General features: G+C 36.3%; 1 protein-coding gene across 6 annotated transcripts in view; it reads left to right on the top strand.

Moving 5' to 3' along the window:
• Lrch2 (leucine rich repeats and calponin homology domain containing 2) overlaps positions 1–21,690 on the top strand; it is an 80,156-nt gene that overhangs the window by 19,128 nt on the left and 39,338 nt on the right. For all 6 annotated transcript variants that reach the window (XM_076919080.1, XM_076919083.1, XM_076919082.1 and 3 more), the window contains exons 2-5: positions 9,263–9,407; positions 12,078–12,204; positions 15,957–16,062; positions 16,147–16,283. In XM_076919080.1, the coding sequence (XP_076775195.1) occupies positions 9,263–9,407; positions 12,078–12,204; positions 15,957–16,062; positions 16,147–16,283 (515 nt within the window). The remainder of the gene's footprint in view (positions 1–9,262; positions 9,408–12,077; positions 12,205–15,956; positions 16,063–16,146; positions 16,284–21,690) is intronic.

Here is a 21,690-nt window from a genome sequence, read left to right as displayed (position 1 = left end):
TCAGGAGAGTCTGGATGAAGACTAGAGTGTTTTTGAAGAGTTTCTAAAGGGTAGGTAAGAAGAAGGGCAAGCTTTTCATTTGGCTGATGCAGGACTTCTCTAATTTGATCATTATTAATTGATCAGGATAAATCCTGTCTTTTTTCAGGCAAGGGGGCATATAGTCCCCCTTAGCATTATTTGGGAAAGTGGGATAGTATTTCCACTTCAGGTCATACTTTTCAATTGCAGTGTCTCCAGTAACATAGTGGCCTAGCTCTCTGAAGCTTACATTATTAGCATATTCTGTTGCTTTAGCCCAAATTTGATATTAACCTTTTGTAGTAACACAGGTTGCAATAATATATATATATATATACACACATATATGTATATATAATATGTTAATTCTAGTTCTAGCATAAGATATTAAGAACTCATTTTTTTTTGTAACTTGTGAAAGAATTGTAGAACTTGGCTCTTAATTTGCTTTCTGTTTAGGAAAGAACATAAAGGCACACAGATGTGGACAATGCCTTTGCCTCCAGATACTTCCTAGAGCAGCAGGTGATTCCAAAACCAGTAGCCTGAAAGCAGTGACCAGAGTGGGTATGGAGCTAGAAGGGTGGAATGGTCCTTAGCGAGGGGTTAGAAGGGGGTTAGGCTTAAAATTCAGTGGATACACCTGATCAGCATAGTCATAGTGAGAGTTGGGGTCAGTAGGAGTTGAAGGGGGAAGGGAGATGACTTGAGGAGAAAAAGAGGCATGCCTGCAAGTAGGGCACTTACTAACATAAGTGAGCAAGTTTGAAGAAGTCCTGAATAAGAGAACACAAGACCAACACCCAAGTGGTAGTAACGATGGAATTGGAAGAAGACACTGTGATTAAGAGAACCATTTTCAGGCCAGACTTCCTAACCATCCAGGTTGAATAAAGGCCAGGTCATACTGCAAGAGAATACCTATGTCCTTGATTCTTGGAGCCTCCAGAATGGCATACCCAGTCTTTGAGAGTCCATGTTAGGGTGTGTGAAGATTCCTTCTAAGAACATTAAGCCAGTGTTTCTGGTAGTTAATTAATTCATTGAAAGATTGGGCAAAACTAGTGCTAGGACTTTTGCTAAATGAGAAAGGAAAGGGGACTGCCCATCTGAGATAGTAGGAAATCTTTTCTTTCTTGCCAGAAGTGTCTGAGTCATCACTCCATCATTTCTTCTCAATACTTACACTGTTTATGAATCTCTGCATTAACTGTTGATAACTGCAAATACAAGCTTCTCTGAACAATATTGAGAGTAGCACTAATCTAGTGATATAAACATAGATATTTCCATGGCAACTTCACACAGTGTCCATTCAGCTAAACAACAATAGAAAGTTCCCCTCTAGACCCTATGACATTTGCCATCTATGGGCTCTTGAGCAGGTTTAGAGTACCAGGTATGGATTCTGCTCTTGTGGATCGGTCCTCAAATCCAATCCGAAAGCAATTGGTCTCCCAATAACAAACTTGTCATTGTACAAGTTAATATATTTTGCTTGGTATGTTGGTATTGTGGCTTGCAGGGCTTCCAGCTGACTAACATTTTCCTTCCCCAGCAGCCTACATAGAACCTTCCAGTACTGTGAAATCTAACTCACATGGAGGAAAGTTCCAGCTCAGATCTAGCCCCATTTCTCTATGTTCTGCAAACAAAGTGTATAGTATCTTTAGCAATAGGGTCTTATCATGTAGTTATGGTAGGTTACCAAACAGCAATTGGAACATTGGAACAGTTTGAGTTGTTTTTTTTGGGGGGGGGAGAAGGAGCAACTTTTGGGGCCTCCTTGTCCAATGACTCTTAAGGGAAGAACTTGGTTTTTTTAATTTAATAAGTTATGACTTCTGGTACCTCAGTTTAAATTCTTTAAAAATTTGTTTCGATATGTTGTGTGAATGTTAGTTATTGATAATTGTTTTGAATTTGTTACATAATCAATGGAGTTGTGGTGCTATTTTTATTAGTGTACGTTAATTATTGCTTCTCAATAGACTCATACTGTTCTTCAGATGGGTCTAAGCCAGGAAACCATTTGTTAGTGATTTATTTCTTCATGTGATACTTTGAAAATCTTTTCCCATTCTAAAATTCCACAATGTTTTTTTTTTCATGTTCATCTTCTCTTTTCATGTTTATCTTACTTTAGAAGTTTGTGATGAAATTATATGGTTTGTCTTTAAAAGTAAAACATTAAGTCAACAGTCACTTCATAAATAACACGACACTGGTTCAAACTGCCAGATTCACGGTCTGTACAATTTATATGGGTTGAAGGGTAGTGTCATTCTTAAACATCACTTTGATGTTGATGCCATTATCTGATTCATTAGGCATTAATTCTTGGTGAAACTTAAAAATGTTGCTGAAATTCTTAGAGACAGCTCTGCCTGTAGCCCCTCTCCCCACTTTTAAGAAAGTCTTGGCCTTCCACGTGGCTTAACTGATGCATGACTCACAGTCTTTTCCTCATAGAGCACGGATGTAATCTGCCTCTCTGGTTAGCAGCTGTGGTTTCTTCTTGCAGCATCTGCCTTTGTTGGCACCGTTGCTTTGCAACGTGCCTGTGACAGCAGGAGTCTTCCATCACTGTTTCTTGTCCAGTGAAATCTTGATGCTTCATATTGATTCTACTAAATGTTGGCTTTAAAGCATTTTTTTCTGCGTTTTCATCAAATATCTAAAAACTGCTCCTGTCCCTCCACTATACTATGGTTCACATTTTATTTACTCATGGAATAGATTAGAAGTTCTCTGACTCGTGCATCTTGTTGTTTCAACAAGGCATAGACCATATAAACTGTTATCTCCTCTCGAATGGCAGCCCAGCACCCTTCTAGAGAATACTGAATCAAGAAATCAACTGTCTTTGGAGAGGGCATGTGTTGAAAAACAGATGCCAGAGCCATGGGATTCTTATTTCCCATCAGACTCCAGCATTAGAATCTCTCATACTTCAAAGACACTTTCCATTCTTGCATCCATAGACAGCTGTGCTGCCTCCTGTTTTCTTCTTGGGTGTTGTTTCTAGTTCGGACTGCTCTTTTAAATGGAAAAATAGATAAGGAAGTATTAAAATGTGACAGCATATTAACCAGATTTATTCCATGTAACTTGAATTGAGTATTGGCACTCTCTGAAAAGTTGTAAAGGATGTATTTTTAACTTTCTTGTTAGAAAATAAAACAACTTGTTCATTTTTATGTACTCTCCAATAGTATAATTTTGTTATATATAGTCCACGTCGTAATAACAAACATAATGGTCTAACTTCTATTATTTTTGTTTGTATCTATATTAACCTTATTTTTCATTTATCAGACTGGCTTGCATCCTTAGACAAAGAATTCTGTTGTATCTCTAGGGCAATGTACAACCACACTGTCTAGTAAAATAAGGATATATTCCTTAAGACACAGGGGGCATGCTTAGTGCTAAAAATGATGTGAATACTCTCCTGTCACATTCCTCTTATAATAAGATGTACCAGAATACAAACACCTACCTTGGCTCAGTAGGATTTTAAGGGCAGGGGGAACAAATACGAATATTCTGTTCATTCCACGTTATTGGCTGTGTGTTCTAAAGTGTTTTACTGTTCATATAGGAGTCTCATGCTTTATTCTAGCATTCATACACAGCTTTAAGCTAACATATACTCATGCAAATTGCATAACATTTCAGACCCTTTGTGGTCCCTTCAATAAGCTCAGTGGTTTTGCCTATTGTGCTATAGTCCTTTAGAATAAATTGGTTTACTTAGTTGTCTTTAATCCTAATTTAATGAATTAATTAAAAATATTGAAACACTAATAAGGGCCTATTCATTTTGAGGAGCTAACAAGGCTGCATCTTATCTCCGAGCAAACAATTGTGTATTGATAAAATTAGGAACAGCTGAGCTGAAGGCTTTATAATACTGTTGATTACTTTCTGGGCCTGAATTTGGGACTTAACTAATATTTGTGTTCGGTTTCCTGTTACAGGAATCAGTCTTTGGTGTGTATATGTTTAAAAGAGTTATCGTTTCTCTGACCCTGGTTTGTGGTTGGGATCTGAATATTTGAAGTGTGAGACAGGAGGACGTATTCGTGGAGGAGAGGAAAATTATATAGAGAGCATGAGCTTTGAAGTTGATTTGAGTTCAGTACCCCAGTGCTGTCAGGTTTTTTTTTTTCCTGTATTGGACATGTCATTCAATCTGTCTTTGCTTCATGTGGATAATAAGGAATGGTTGCTACTGCATAAAATTAGCATATGGATTAGAGACAATCTATGACAAGTGCATGGATTCTGATGTAATGTATGGTGTGTGTGGCTCAGTCCTACTGATACGAATTTTGAATTCTGACTTCGATAATTTATACATTAATCTATGTTCCTTTAAGCAGAAAATTCTTTTCTTCTTTCTTCTTCCTACCTTCCTTTCTGTCTGTCTCATGTCATTGTGGTGTTTGAGTTTGTCTCTAAACCCTATGAGGTGAAAATCTATGATGCTATGATGTTATCTTATACTGATGAAGATATGTTCCAACAATGTACAGAAATATTAGAAATGTTATTAGAGAGAAATATGATCTGGGCTTTATATATTAATATATATATATATATATATATATACTGTGGTGATCTGTATCACTAGATAGCAGTAGTCTAAAAATTACTCATTTCTCTTAGAGTTTGACAATTTGTACATTTCCGCTAAAAATATCAGACTATAAGTAGCATAATTAGTGTGATATTGGGATAATTTCTAAAAATCTTTTTTTGTACTTTGGCAAAACTGCTGCTGCTGGGCCAGGCATTACATTGGGCAGCAGATGGACCCATCTGTGATGCTTATGGTTGCAGCTTGGAAGACGCCTAACAGACTTCCACTCCATCTGACTTCCTCCTCCTTTCCTCAATTTTCTTGGTCTTTGAAGCAAACAGTGATACAGAACACCATTTCGATTAGATTATTTCAGAGGCTCGATTAGCATCTCTAAAAGGCTGTCAGCGTTTTGTAAAGAGTGTCTTGTAGGAAGGCAGGAAACAGTACACTGCAATCTGTCTGCTGCTGACTTCCAGCCAGTAATGCTTGATGTGATTTATGTTTAGAAAGGAGACAAAGGAAAAACTGTGTAGTTGTTATAATGTGATTATGCATAAGGATATTAATTAAATGAAGTGTCACCTTGAGGCACACGAAAAAATACATAGCTATGTGTTGTTTATTATATGTGCTGCCAAATACTACAGTTCATAGCTATTAAATTTTTTAAAGGCATTTACCCAATAATTATAGTAAATGATGAATGTGAGATCTGTTAATTTCCTGTGGTTTCTATAAAAATTATCATCAACTTAGCGTTCACAGGACTAGAACCTGAGTCTGCTTTAGGTATGGAGATCAAAGGTCTGAAGTGATTTTTATGAGATGAAAATCGAAGTTTCAGCGAGGCCCTCTAGGGGACAGGAGGGGACATTCCATGTCTTGTCTTCTACCTTCAGGTGGCTTCTGAAACTATCTGCACTCATTACTCCAATGCTGATTTCTCTCCTTGTGTGGCTTTCCCTTCAATGTATCTGTCTAGTTTCATTCTGCTTTTCCCCTTTTCCATTTCTGTGAGAAGTAATGTCAATATGTAGTTCAGGCTGCTCTCAGCTGTGTGCCATTGGTCTCTGCTTGCTCAGCCTTTTCCTTTACAAAGACACATGTAGTCAGATATAGGGCCCACCTAGATGATCCAAGATATGTCAGTATGGCAAGATTCTTAATTATATTTGCAAAATACTTACCTTTTAACGTAACACAGGTTCTAATTAGACCTGATTAGATGTGAGGGCCACCATTCAGTCCACAATAGAAAGATGAGTTTTAATCATGAAAAGATGAACATCTTTTAAATTGTCTTTTCCCAAGTCCTTACTACTCCCTGAAGAGGTACCCTTTGAAACTGTTTTGAAGTGAATCCCAACAAGGAATATATTAACAGTTTATATTCTTGTCTTGATGAAAAATTTATTTTTCTGTTTATGTATTTATTTTTTTACTGGAACTATGTTGAAACACCAACTTTATGGATATTTTTTGAAAATAATATGTGGATGATTATTGTGTTTTTCCAGTTTCCTGAGTATAAACGGTGATTAAATAATTTTTACTGTTCTAAAACTCCTTTATTAAGTATATATCACAAGGTAAAATTTTAAAATCAGTTTAGTTTTATGTATTACATCTCTGTAAGTTAATCTTTACTCTTTTTAGGTTAAAGATGACATGTGGTTAAATGTGAAATAGTTTACAAAATTAAGACCCTTAATTATTTTGTGTTACTTCTGTGTTTCCTTTGTGGTGTAGTATTGTTTTGGCAGTGTTATTTTCTCACCCAGTGCTTAGAAAGGATGTTTATACTAATTTACAATAGGAAACATCCTAGAACTAGATTTCCTTAATTAGAGACTATGCCATAGATGGGGTTTTAATTTTGACTTCGTTATGCTTTGTTATAATTCCATTCAGTTAGAATAATCCTGTAATTTTAACTGTCTTCTAGTAAATAAACAGGAATTCATTCAGATAATAATTTATGAATATAAATGTAATTAAAATCCAGAGGGTCTTATACTATTACTTTGTAATTTGACATCTTTTGAATGATAACAAACAAAATACATCATGTAAAATATTATTAAAATATGTAAAATAAAACAATATGTTTATATCATTTAAATTATCTTAACAAAATTGTTTTATTAGTAATATTTGCATTGTTACATCTAAGATCTTTTCTCATGAGAATAATTTTTCTTTATTCTTTGCTTTTTTTGTTATTCATTCATTCATTTACTGTGTTTTGAGAAAATTTTCTCTGTGTAGTCCTGGTTGTCTTAAAACTTGCTCTGTAGATCAGGGTGGCCTGGTACTCACAGAGATTTATTTCGAATCAGTGCATGTACCACAACCCAACTGAAGACCATTCTTGATGTCTCTTAGTACTCAGAGGTTAAGTGACATTTTCCATTTCTATGATTTATTGCATTAATGTTATTCCAATTATTTCTAATTTTATTTATCCATCCTAGACATCACACTTGAGATTGATAATCATCTGATAAAGTAAATTACATCTTTTCTTCAAAAAGAAAAAGATCCCACCTATAGCAGCACAGCAATAGAAATCTGGTAGCAATTCCAATCCTTTATTGGGCAGCATCAACCAAATGCGAGGCTAGAATACTCTGGTAGTCTTTGATTCTTAATTCTTACTTATTCCACACAGCTCCTCCCTTCCCTTCCTAAGCTATTTTGTGCCAATGCTAAATACATTTAAAAGTCTATCTATTTTCTCTTTTCTAATGTTTTTCTACCTTATTTAAAAATACCAGCATTTATCTCTGGGATTATTGAATTATTTATAAGTAATTCGTGTAAGATGCTGTATAGAAGACTGTGGTGGAAATAATTCTATCATTCGAATTTCAAAGTAATTGTAAAGACTAATTTGATTCCTAACATTTTGAAGTTATAAAAGTAAGAGGGAAAACTGTAATGTAGAAGAAAAATTACTTCATCTCCCCCGACCCCTTTGCTTCACACTTTGGGAATCTGGGTAGTGTTCAGATTTTGGTTTCTAGTGGTTCTATAATTTCATTGTTACTAAGAATCTTATGGTGAAGTTAATCTAAATTAATATTCATATTATAGGGTTACAAAATTCTTGTTCAAGCCTTCTTTAGCCAATCATAAACTTTTACACTAGATGGGGATGACTGTCAGCTCTTGGCCTGTGCCTTGACTTTCAGTGTCTGTGTGTAGTAATGCATACATATTAATGTTCTGAAGAAGGAATTGACTCCGTTGAGAAATAAGTAGCCTTTTCCCCTTGCAGTGAGGCTTTTGAACAGCACTGATAAGAAAAGTGTTTTTCTCCTGAGGACAGAACAGATGCTAGGCCAAGTTGGATTTTAAATGTTCTCCCTGATGAAAATAATCTTTTTTCTAATGATTCATGTGTTTTAGGCCAATTCAGTATAATAAACGAGTCCAAACAATGATATTTCCATGATAAAATAAGTAATTTGATAATTGTTTTGATATTTGAGACTCACTCATATTTTACATGTTTTTGCTGGTTTCTTTGGCCGTTAAGGCTAGAGAGTAGATAGATACTGTTGTAGTGTTCAACGTGCTTTCCAACATCAGCTGTCTAGCAAAAATGGTATACTGTTATTGAGGGGAAGAAACAAAATCCTTTTGGGTAAATTTTTTAGTCCATTGTGTATTGTTCTGATTTTATTCAAAATTTTACTTAACAATTAAAAATCTAATAAGAGAATAATGGTTAAGTGATACTACTATAATTTTATTTTTATGAAAACTTGATTAGAGAACATATGTATATGCTTACAGAAACTTAAGGCAAGAAGGAATAAATTATGAATATGAGTGTTCTTGCTTGAATAACTTACAAAGATGATGGTGACAGTGTGTGAGCATAAAGAAGTAGGGGCTTATAGAAAAACATCTTCAGTTTAGCCTTTTACAATTGTAGAATTAGAGGTGCTTGGAAGATATTAAAAGGGAATTCTCACCATGAAAACAAACCTGATGGTCCATACCTATAATCCTGAACTGGGGGAAAGATGAAGGTGGTCATAATTTCAAGGATAGGGTGAACTACATAGTGAGGCCCAGTTCAGACAGAGTTCCATGCAAAGACCTCATTTTTTAAAACACAGCACAGCAAAATAAACAAGCAAAGATGCTATTAAGACATTCTTAATTTGTAATTTGTCAATATATAAATGTAATTTGCCCATGGAGTAGGATTAACTCTCAGGAAGATTCTTATTTTAAGAAGGCAAGACTACTTCATATGAGAGTCCTCAGGAAGACCAACATTCATTTTTTAGGTAAAGGAAATAGAGTCAAAGAAACTGAGAGTTGATTGACATTAGTAGACATTCAGAAAGGTACTCATCTATGTCAAAGAGTGAAAATGTTCCCAGATAGATGGAGAGGTTAATTATGTGGAGGCTGTTGGTAACCTTGTAGGATGTGAGACTGTATAGAAACCTAGGTGTGGGTTGAAAAATCCATAGTAAATTTAGTTGTATAGTGGATTTATGTAAATTTGGTCATGAAGGAGGAGAAAGACTGAAAGTAATGAGGACTCAGGGGATAGTGACGGAGGCTTTCTTATTGTTACTATATATCTATGTGTTTACTAGTTACTCAAACATTGTTTTTATTTTTCAGACCTTTCCAGAAATCGTTTTACAGAAATTCCTTCAGATGTGTGGTTATTTGCACCACTTGAAACATTAAACTTATATCATAATTGCATCAAAACCATTCCTGAAGCCATTAAGAATTTGCAGATGTTAACATACCTTAACATCAGGTAAGAAAACTTTTAAAAATGAATCTTGTAGGTGATGAAAATGTAGCTCAGCAGTTAAGAGAATAGCCTTCTTGTTTCAGAGGACCAGGGTGTGTTCCCAGAACCCATATGTTGGCTCATAACCATCTTTAAGTCCAGTTTGGAGGATCCAATGACTTCTGATCTCATCAGGCACCAGGAATACACATGATGCACATATAAAACAAATTTGGAATATTATAAGGCTTTATCATTTTTAATAGTAAAGGAAAGTATTTTGTTTATGCTTACATTATTTTGTAAGCTTTTGGTATTGTTATTTAAGGCAATGTTTCTCAAAGTTTCACACACAGGAATTGTCTGGGGATCTTGTTAAAGATTCTGTCCTGTTAGACCTGCTGTGGGAACTGCATTTTCAATAAGGTCCCATGCTAATTTCTTTGCCAGCATGTGTGTTCGTAATTAGATCTCACTTTGAGAGGAAGGTTTTAGAATATGAGTAGTTTTATCATTTGTCCAGTCATCTGAATTGGCTTATAGAGTACTCTAGTTAGAGTAGAGTTAGAAACGTTTGAGGTAAGGTTGTATTACTTATGATGCTGCCAATTCAAGAGTAGTTAGGGTGGGATGGTGTGGTTGGAATATGAGATGACAGAGCACTTTTATGATTAACATGTTTTGTTTTTCAGTGATGGGGATCAATCCTGGGTATTGAGGATGCTAGGCAAATATTTTACCACTGAGTGACATTTCTAGTCATTTCATGCTTAATATGTATTTACCATGTACCAGGCAATATCCCAAGTATTTGATTCATATTACTTCATTTAATACTCCAACATTATGTTGATATGTCTTATATTATCCCTATATTACAAATGAGAAAACTGTTTTGTTTACAAAAAGCCATACAGTTGTTCTTTGGTTTCTGTGGGACAATGACATTCACCCCAAACACTAATGTCAATCAATATTCAGTTTCCTTACCTAAAATTCCATAGTGCATGGAGGATTATGAATGAGACCTAGGACATTACACATTTTAGAAATCCATCCATGATTACTAAGTAAAGAACATTATCCTTCCCTTTTGTTACAGTCAGAGACAGACAGACAGACAAACAGACAGACACACACACACACACACACACACACACACACACACACACAAAACCTCTATTTTGAAGCCAGTCTAGTATTTCTAGATACACTCTGCAGAGATAAGATGTAGTGAAGGGTCTTCCCTCCTCATTCTTGCTTGAATAGCATGGAGATTTTGTCAATATATATATATTACACACACACACACACACACACACACACACAAAACATTAAGTACAGATCTCTAAATGCTAACTTGAAAAATAGGAAAAATGATAATTATTGCTTGTCAGTGCTTGCTAGTATATAATTGGAATGTTGACTTCTCTATATTTTGTGAGTTACATTGGGTCAATCTATCTGAATTTGACTTTTGACTGTAGCACATAAAGGCTTAAGATACCAGAGCCAGATTGACCTGGTTTCAACCCTGACTCTACTGCTTATCAACTGTGTAAATTAAGAATGGTTTAGTTGCCCTCTTTGTAGTTTATTTTTCTTTTCAAAATGGGGCTCATCATGAGTATCTTCCTAAAGTAGATTGTTGTGACAGACCCTTGCATTATTTCATATGAATTATTCTAAACATTTACTGGCACATAGTAAGTACTCAATAAAATGTTGTTAGCCAGGTGGTGGCAGCAGTAGTGCATGCCTTTAATCCCAGTACCCAGGAAACAGAGGGAGCCAGATCTTTGTGATGTGATATGATGCTAAGAATATGGCAAAGTACAGATTGGGTTCCAGGATAGCCAAAGCTACAGAAAAAGCCTATCTAGACAACTTCAAGAGTTCGTTGTTATTGTATTTAAATGTATTCTAAGGAATTTTTATTAATGTTAAACTGATTAATCATGTTATTAGGCTGTTCTGCTATAATTATATAAAAGCTACTAGTATATTTTAACTATTTATTTTATTTTTCAATGTGCATGTGTGTGTATGTATGCATGCGTGGTGACATTTATGTGTGTGTGTGTGTGTGTGTGTGTGTGTGTGTGTGTTTATATGTGTGCAATGCCTTTGCAGGGCAGTAAATGGTATGAGATTCCCTGGAGCTGGAGTTACAGGAGATGGTGAATTGCTCCCAGCAGGTGCTGGAAACCAGATTTGGATATGCTTCAAAAGCAGTCCACATCCCTAACTGTTCGCCCATCTCTCCACTTTCCTAACTACCAATCTTTTAAAAGACGCCTTTTTTCAGTGCAAGCAAATTTCCCTGAGAGACTGTCTATGTTTAGGGTTATGGAGGCATTGAGCGTGCTAAAAATTATGCTCCAGAAGAAGGTTCTGGCATTCTCTCACTTGTGTTTGAATCCTTGCTATAAACTAGGCAAGTTACTTAGTGCATTTTTGCCTTCAGTTTTCACTTTTGTATCTTGAATCTAATACTACATATTTTGTTGAGTTAATGAACAGATTAGACAAAATGTGAAAGGAATTTGCATGCTATTGTTTTAAAAGAAATACTCAATAGATGTTTATAGCCAAAAGCTTATGATTTACTCTTAACTTGCTTTTGTATTTTGTTAGATAATATTGAGAATAAGACACATTTTTTCAATAATGACATTTTCTTTTTTTTCTCAGTCGAAATCTTCTGTCAACATTGCCAAAATACCTGTTTGACCTTCCTCTTAAAGTTTTGGTTGTCAGCAATAATAAACTCGTATCCATTCCAGAAGAAATTGGAAAATTAAAAGATTTGATGGAGTTGGTGAGTTAAATATTGTATTAAATTACACACACACACACACACACACATATGCATGTATGCGTGTATACATATTATATATGTATACATATTATATATGACACACACACATATATACACATATATGCACATCACATATAATATGTACCTTTTTCTTTTAGAATTGTATGCATTCCTTTGTGGAATTTCACTGTGTTTTTTTTTTTTAAACAGCATAACTTAGTATATGCCTAAATTCAGTAGGATATCAATCTCAGCTACATTTATTTAGGTCTGATTTTAGCTCCCAGCCAACAATAACAGCAATGGAAGTTTAGTGATTCCTCAGTATAGAGACTCTAGGAAGCTTGGTTATATGTTTTCAGACATATGTTTCAGTTGAATCACTATTTTTTCATTCACTTTGTGGGCAGAGACGTTCTTAAGGAAAAGAGATTTTTTTCCCCCCTAAGGTTTTATGGAGCTGATGAGGAGGCTTAGAGAAGAGTGGTAAAGGTAGAGAATACAGCTGCGTGTATGGTGCTGCATGCCTTGGAGTCTCGGCTCCTAGCTACTCCAGGGGGAAGGCAGCACGGTCATTTGAGCTTATTCATTTGTACATCAAGCCAGGCAACCTACTGGGTTTTCATGAAAACAGACAAACAAATGAACAAATAACCGATTCTAAAAAGGCAAAGACTATAATGCTTACAAACAGAAGTAGTTGTAATAAGATAACTTTCTTTAAGATGTTCATATGGCTTTATAACACTTTTATGACCAAAGTAAATAGAAAGAGGCAATTATATGCAATTAATTGTAGAAGTTGATATAGCATCTCTACATAATAACATTTTGCATTGTAAAGGATATTGAACCTCCAGAGCAAAACATAACTGAGTGCCAAGTATTGAGCTCCTTCCATGTATTTGTCTTCCTTCACTCTTATGCTGTGCTGTGTATTTCTATTTTCTGTGCTGTAGTCAGGCAAAGGTTTCTCAATAAAATGAAGAGAGGACTTCATTATCTGTCAAGGAGCAGAAGTTTTCTTGTCAAATGTATTTACAATATGATGGAAACATATTGTTATAGTGTAATAATCAGAAATATCAGGATTGCGTGTATTTATTAAGGCACAACTTCGCGTCCAATTTCACTTTATGCTTTAGAGCCATAGAATTTCTGGGTTATAAAAGATCCTAGAAATGATCAGATATAATTGCTTCCCAGTGGAGGAAGCTCTGATACATCTACTTATATATATATATCCAAGATGGATAGTTCTCTGGGTGTATTTGAACCATCACTAGTTCTCTTTAGAACTCTATTAATATTTTTAACCAAAATACATGCTTCTGTCAGCTTTCTCTATTGACCTTGGCCACCATGTGAAGAAATGTACAACTTTTCTTCCCTTAAAAACTTGTAATCTTCATGCGTGTATTGTCTAGTACTGAAAATTTATCACCATTTCTGTTTTAGCTTAAACATCCTGGTTACCTTTGTTACAATGACTTCCTTTTTTGAGTGATTCAGTCATTTAAATTGAACTATGAGGATTTATTAATGTGATTAGATATTGTTAGAAATTTTGAGAACCAAATATTAAGTAACAAATTCTATAGCTTTCATAACTTTTTTCTCATATTTATTAGTTCTTTGAGAATTACATGCAATATATTTTAATAACATTCACAGTTTCTTACAACTGTCCTTTCCCTTCCAGATTCAGCCAGTTTGCCTACCCACCCAACTTTGTGTCCTCTTTTTAACAATATTAAAAGTCCATCGAGTTCAGTTTGTGTTGCCTACATATTCTTGGATGAGTGGCCATCAACAGCAGGAGTGGCCTTATACTGAATCATAGTTGACCACAATTTTAAAACAAACAATTAATAAATTTACTCAAATAAGGAAGTTTCAATGTAATAGAAATGAAAAAACTTAGGAATCTAAATACAATGAAAAGTGAACGTAATTAGCCAAGTCTATGTATATTTTTAGTTAAACATTAATATAATACATATTCATGTTTTTAGTTTATGTAAGAATAGCACAGAATACATAGCATAATGAGTCTGGAAAAATAAGAGATGCTAAAAATTTCTCAAGTTTAACAGATTGTGTGGAATATATTTCAACAACAACATTCTACATGAATGTATACCCCTGATTTAGTTCCATGATTTTTTTTTCGTGCCAGAAGTATGGTTTCTCTTAATTCATTACATTGGCTTATAAATATTTAAGGCATTTTATATACAGTAACAGTTTGGAAAAATTTAATATTGATTGTATAAAATGGTGCTTTAAACATTCAGGCTTTCTAGTATAAGAAAACAACTGTATACATTTAAATGGTTCTTTATAAAACAAAATAAAAACTAATTACAACTGGCATTTGTAGTTCCTAGTAATAAATTCTCTCTCAATTGTTGCACAATACAAATTATGTTATTATGTAGAATTACATTAATACCCAGTAGTTTATAAACAGTGTTACAAAACAGCCATATAAATTCTTCATCAACATTGTTTATGAACTACTGGGTATTCACAGACTAGCAGTAGTAGGTTCTATCCTAGGGCCTATGACTTGCCTAGCCACAAGTTACTGGTCTGATAATGGTGCCAGGTATCGGTTTCATCTTGTGAACCACATATTAAATTCTTTCAGATAGTCACTGTTTACCTTCACAGTATTCATGCCACTATTGTACCAATGGCCTTGGTACCAGGCCACAGGATACATATCTGGGTAATACTGATGCTTAATTTTCTCTTCTGGTCTTATGTATAATACCTTTTAGAAATATATAAGTTTCCCAGTAGAGATGAAGCTTCAAGGTGAGTTCTAGCTTGATTTTTCCATGTCTCAGGTCTCAAGTAGGTGGTATATTAAAAAAGGGGGTCTCACTGTCAGTGTTTGGAGGATAACCAACAGCAATAGCAAGAGCCTGTAATATTTAATATTTTGGGGTCTGCAGAGCCTCAATTGGCCAAATTCTCTCAAAGAAGTAACCCATTCTGGACATGGGACTTTATTTAATAATATATATTGTCTAATACTGGTATTGTTGCACTATTATTGGGTGACTTCATTTTTAAACTTTTCATATATGCATGTGTATTTCTTTATATCTATATTTAAAGAAGCTTCTACAGTTATAGATTTCCATATGTTTATTTTTCCCCAGAAGGTCTTTAGGTGAATTCCTGTTTATTCAGGGTTACATTTGTATAACCTTGAGAGACTTTAGACTCTGCTTGTTTTGAGTATCTCTGAGTGGGATTTAGATTACACATATATGTGCATGTAACTTTCATATTTATATCTCTTTTGGAGTGTAAACTTACCTTGACTATCGTGTCTGGTTCTCTAGCTCACATCTTTGAATCCTTGACTTTTTGAGGTTTTTATTCTCCTAAATAGTCTAAAATGAACTATAATAATTGACAGAATATTTTAGTTGGTTGATAGTTATTGTATTCTATCTCACCTTGAACATCTGGCTCATTGTAATTTCAGTGGTGAAATTTAATCTTTAATTGAGTGTTTTACTCATGCACTTACTAAATTTAATCTCAGATTTTGCACAGAACAGTTTTTATTGACAGTGGTATATTAACTTATGATCCAATACAAATAAAAATCTGCCAGAGAAGGAAATTAGAAGCAACTTTGCAAGTAATTTGGCTATGTGCTTAAAGTTTAAAATTGAAAGTATGTTTGTACTTCTCAATTTTGTTACACTTTCTTTTCTTGTTTTTCTTAGGACATTAGCTGCAATGAGATTCAGGTCCTTCCTCAACAAATGGGAAAATTACATTCACTTAAAGAGCTAAATATAAGAAGAAATAATCTTCATGTTTTGCCAGATGGTAAGATATTCACTGTTTCCACTCATTTGAGTAATAGAGTAACCATACAACATTTAACTTATTTTTTTTTTCATTTCTGAACAGAATTAGGAGATCTCCCTTTAGTCAAGTTGGATTTCTCCTGTAATAAAGTGACTGAAATTCCTGTTTGCTATAGGAAGCTGCATCATTTACAAGTAATAATTTTGGATAACAATCCATTGCAAGTACCACCAGCACAGGTTCGTAATAAGTATATGATACTTATTTTTCTCAGATGCTTATGCTTTTATCTGTTTATTAAATTTGAAAGTAGTATCTTATGAGTCAAGTTTGTCTTTTACATAGCATTATCTAGAGTTTTTATACAAACTGAAATTTTACATCTTGTATTGTTTTGTTTTGAGACATGATCTCATGTATCTTTACACTGGACTCAAACTCTCTAAATGGTGGATGCGTATGAATTTTGATCCTCCTGCTTCTTCCTGTCAAATGATGATGGACTTGAAGGCTTATGCCACCCTAACCTGTTAGATGTGACCTTTTATTTTAATTTGGTAGTAATTTTAGTGTAGATTACAGACAAGCGTTTGGAAGGACTAGAATCACCCTCTGTCTGAATTTGTAGTTCTGAATGTAAAATGTTTTTTTTAAGAAGAAAGATTTTGACTGAATACTCTCAAGTGTACATTTGCTTGATATTTGTTGTTGAGGTGATGTCATAATAGGTATTGAGATGTGGGTTGAAATTTGAGTTCCTCTGGGAAAATTCCATGCTGGGAGTTAAGATGGGCTGCCCGCTAGACCAAGAGTACTTTGCCTGAGGTAAGACATGTCTCATAAGGAAGACTAGTCACATATAGCTTCTAGCATATTCTTGTAACCTAGATAGAATTTATACAGATAGAAAAATACAAATGGAAAGTATTAAATTTAGCTTTTAATATAATGAGTAATAAAGCCACAAGGAATCCATTAAAACAATAAAGAATAGCTAAGATATACACCCAAAAGGGAAAGAAAATTCATGAGAAGCAGACAGCAGAAATTTGAAAATGTAAAATAGGTGAACTAGTGGTAACTCATGCCCCTACTTAGAAGGCAGAGATTTGCCTGAGGAGCACAGCAGTTCCTCCTCCCTCAAAGCCTGGGCCCCTGGTGTATGAAGAACTGTCCTCATTGGTTTGTTCATGTTTAATCTTTCAATAACGGTTTATTGCATTCATTATAAATGGGGTATTTTTAAATATATTTATTAGTTTTTAGAGAACTTCATACAATGTGTTTTGATATTTGCTTTGTCCCCCACTCCTCCCTCTCCCTCTTCCTCCCTCTTCCTCTGCTCTTCGTCATGGCTGCTGCTGCTTCTTTTGTTGCTTCTCCTGCTCTTCCTCCTCTTTCACCCCTTCTTCCTCCTCCTTTTTCTGCTTGCTTTTTTATTAGAAGAGACTATCTCCTGGCTCAGGTCTGGGTCCTCTGCCTCTTGCAGTCTTTTAGTCCACTCTTCTATGATGTTCCTGTGCCTTAAGAATAAGAACTATGCTGCAGATGGACCTGTTAAGGATGGGCTCCCAATAGTCACATGACTTCTGCATTTTGACTAGTTGTGGTTTTCCTCCCCCTCTCTCATTATTTCATTTTTTCTGAAAACAGACTTATTTTTTACCTTTTAAAATTGGATATTTTATTTACATTTCAGATTTTATCCCCTTCCCCCCCACCCATCAACCCCCTATCCCATCCCTCCTCCTGTTTCTATGAGGATGTGCCCTCATCCACCCACCCACTCCCACCTCCCGCCGCCCTCAAATTCCCCCACACTGGGGCATCCAAGTGTGATCCTTCACTAAACCAGGAATCTCCTCCCCCACCTATGCCAACAAGGCCACCCTCCCCTACATATACAGCTGGAGCCTTGGATCCCTCCCTATGTGCTCCCAGGCTAGTAGTTTAGACCCTGGGAGCTCTGGTTGGTTGGTATTGTTGCTCTCCCCATGGGGCTGCAAACCCCTTCTGCTCCTTTAGTCTTCTCTCTAACTTCTCCATGGGGAACCCCATGATCAGCTCAATGGTTAGCTGTGAGCTTAAGCCTCTGTATATTTCAGGCTCTGGCAGACCTCTAAGGAGACAGCTATATCAGGCTTCTGTCAGCATGAACTTCCTGGTATCCACATCAGTGTCTACCTTTGGTGAATGCAGAAGGGATAGGTACCCAGGTGGAACAGTTTCTGGATGGCCCCTCCTTCAGTTTCTGTCCCACACTTTGTCTCCATATTTGTTCCCATGAGTATTTTGTTACTCCTTCTAAGAAGGGCCAAAGCACCCACACTTTGGTTTTCCTTGTTCATGAGCTTCATGTGGTCTGTGAGTTGTGTCTTGGATATTGCGAGCTTTGGGGCTAATATCCAATTATCAGTTGCGGGGGGGGGGGGCAGCCCTGGCGTGGGTGAGAGGAGAAGCAGCTTCTTCTTTCTTCTCCTCATCTGTTTCTTCTTGAGGCAGCCCTGAGGGAGGGGGATGGAAGTGGAAGTGTGTTGGCGAGGGGTAAGAATGCTCCTCCACTAGGTGTTCAGCCTTCTTGGGACCAAGGACCTCCTCTCCCACCTAGGCCATCCTCCCCTACATATACAGCTGGAGCTGTGGGTCCTTCCCTGTATGCTTCCAGGCTGGTGGTTTAGACCGTGGGAGCTCTGGTTGGTTGGTATTGTTGCTCTTCCCATGGGGCCCGCAAACCCTTTCAGCTCCTTCAGCTCCTTCTCTCTAACTCCTCCATTGGGAACCCCATGATTTTAACACAACATATTGTGATTATGGTTCTTCCCTTAACTTCTCCCATTCCTTCTCTCCTCTCCACCCACTGAAATCCACATTCTTATTGCTCTCATTAGAAAACAAAGAGGCATCTAAAATGCTAATATGCTATGGCCAATGCCCTTAGTGCTGTCCAGAAAAAGAAAGTAAAGATTCCATTGCTGAAGACATCACACACACCACACACTGGATTTGGAGGAATCCATATGAAAGTGAACGGGAAGCCTCAGTGAGGACTTGCAATCATAGTTTCAGAAGGAACCATACATGCAAACTGTCAGTAGATGAAAACAATATCTTGTTTTCATCAATGAATCATAACATGGCAAGGTATTCTTAAAGGTGCCACAATGGCACTAATATCTTGGGGCACTAACACTAACAATAAATGGGGCTTCATGAAATAAAAATTTTTCTGTGCAGCAAAGGACACCATCACTTGAGTAAAGAGCCACCGTATAGAATGGGAAAAAAATGTTCATAAGCTTTACCTCTGTGAAAAGGTCAGCCTCTAGAATATTAAAAAAAAATTAAACAAGGATCCAAACATCATGGAAACAAGTGAACAATTAAAATTGGGGCATGAAACTAAACACATACATTTCAAAGAAGAGACTCAAATAGCTGAGAAATATTCAAGAATGTTCACCATCCTCAATTATCAGGAAAATAAACGTTTGAATTAGTTTGATAGTTCATCCTACTGAAGTTAGAATGGCTATTAAAACCAATCAAAACAAAACAAACCCCCTAAACCCTCAACATCAATGACCACAAATGATTGCAAAGATGTGTTGGAAGGAAACACATAGGAACTCTGAGTGTGAGTACAAAATGATGCAACCTCTACGGGAACTGGTGTCTTGACTCCTCCAAAAGCTGGAAATAGATCTGCCACACAACTCAGCTGTATCACTCCTGGGCAGATTCCTGAAGGATTCTATATCCTTCCACACAGACACTGGCCTCCCATGTTCACTGGAAAGGAAAACAGCCGAGATGTCCATCAACTGAAAAATAGATAATGAGAAGATGTCACACGTACTCATAGAAAGTTCACTTAAAAAGAAAAATGAAATTCTCAGATAAATGGTTGGAACTGGAAATAATTATCCCTGCTGAGGTAGTCCAGACACAGACAAAGAATTGCCATGTGTTTTCGCTCACATGTAGATGACTCTTTAGATGTGTATGTTCTAATTGGAGTGCCCATAGAAGTCAGGAAACCAGTAAGGACTGCTAAGGGACTATTAAGGGGCCATAGGAAGACAGTTTCAAAGAATAAGAATAGAAGACAGGTGGGAAGAAACGAGAAGAAAAATGGACTAAGAGTTAAATGAAGTGGGTGGTAGAAGGGCAGCAGGCTGACTTTTCTCCAATGTATACTGTTAGATTATTTGTAAAAAATATAAAATCTGCTGTGTACATTCACGTCTATATTGGTCTGGCTCTGCACAGCCTCTCAGGGGACAGTCATACTCGGCTCCTGTCAGTAAGCAATAGTGTCTGCCTTTGGTGTCAGCAGATGGGATGAATCCCTAGGTGGGATAGTCTCTGGATGGCATTTCCTTCAGTCTCTGCTCCACTCCTAGTCCCTGCATTTCCTTTCAACAGGAGGAATTCTAGATTAATATTTTTGAGCACAGGGACCCCAGTGGGGAAGTTAGGACAAGGACTGAAGGAGCTGAAGGGGTCTGCAACCTCATAGGAAGAACAACAATATCAAACAACTAATACCCAAGAGCTCCCAGGGACAAAAACACCAACCAGAGTACACATGGAGGGACCCATGGTTCCAGTTGTATATGTAGCAGAGGATGGCCTTATCTGGTATCAATGGGAGGAGAGGCCCTTGGTCCTTTGAAGGCTTGATAACCCAGATTAGGGTAACACTAGGTCTAGGCCACTGAGGCAGAAATGGGTGGGTGGGAGAGGGAGCAACATCATAGAGCAGGGGGAGGGAGGAGGTGATAGGGGACTTGTGGAAAAGAAAGTGGGAAGGGGACAACATTTGAAATGTAAATAAATAAAATAGTCAATAAAAATGTGAAGAAAAAAATCTGGTAACTATAGGAGCTTGCGTCTGTATGTATCACCTATTCTATTGATAAACATGTTTCTCTGAGTGGTCAGAGGACAACCTCATGTACTCAGGTGTGGGTCCTTATTTTTCAGTTTGTTTGAAGAAGGATCTCTTATTTTTTCTCTGCATATGCAAGGCTAACTCGTGGCCAGTTTTAAGGTAATTTCCTCCCTCCACATTCTAGCTTGCCATAAGAGTGTTAAGATTACACTCTTATGTTTTTGTTGGTGTTGTTTTACAATGTGGATTTAAGGAATCAAACAGAGGTGGCCATGCCTTTGTGACAAGTGCTTTGCTGAGTGAGTCAGATCTTCAGCCAGCTTACTGTCTTCTGTTTAGTTTTTCCCTCTTAACATTAGTTTTCTGTATGAGCAATGGACATATTTTCTCCGAGCATGCTCCTAGTTGAACTTTATTCCAACTGCATTGCTATTATTATTTTTTGTTTGTTTATCGCTTTTGTTCTTCTGATTTTGAGACAAGTTTTTGTGTGTGTGTTTAGTCCTGGATGCCCTAGAACTTGCTCTGTACTGAGTGCTGAAAATAAAGGTATATGCCACTACTGCCTAGCACTTTACATTTTAAAATTAATTTATTACCTATTTATGCAGTCTTTTTGATATCCTCTTGATTTCCATTTCAAATGTTATTCCCTTTTCTGGTCCCTACCCCCTGCAGAAACCCCCTATCTCATACCCCCTCCCCCTGCTTTTATGAGGGTATCCCCCATCTACCCACTCACTTCCACCTCC

The sequence above is a fragment of the Arvicanthis niloticus genome, chromosome X (assembly GCF_011762505.2).
Source record: "Arvicanthis niloticus isolate mArvNil1 chromosome X, mArvNil1.pat.X, whole genome shotgun sequence".
NCBI lineage: Eukaryota > Metazoa > Chordata > Mammalia > Rodentia > Muridae > Arvicanthis > Arvicanthis niloticus.
This window is presented reverse-complemented; position numbering and strand designations above follow the sequence as displayed.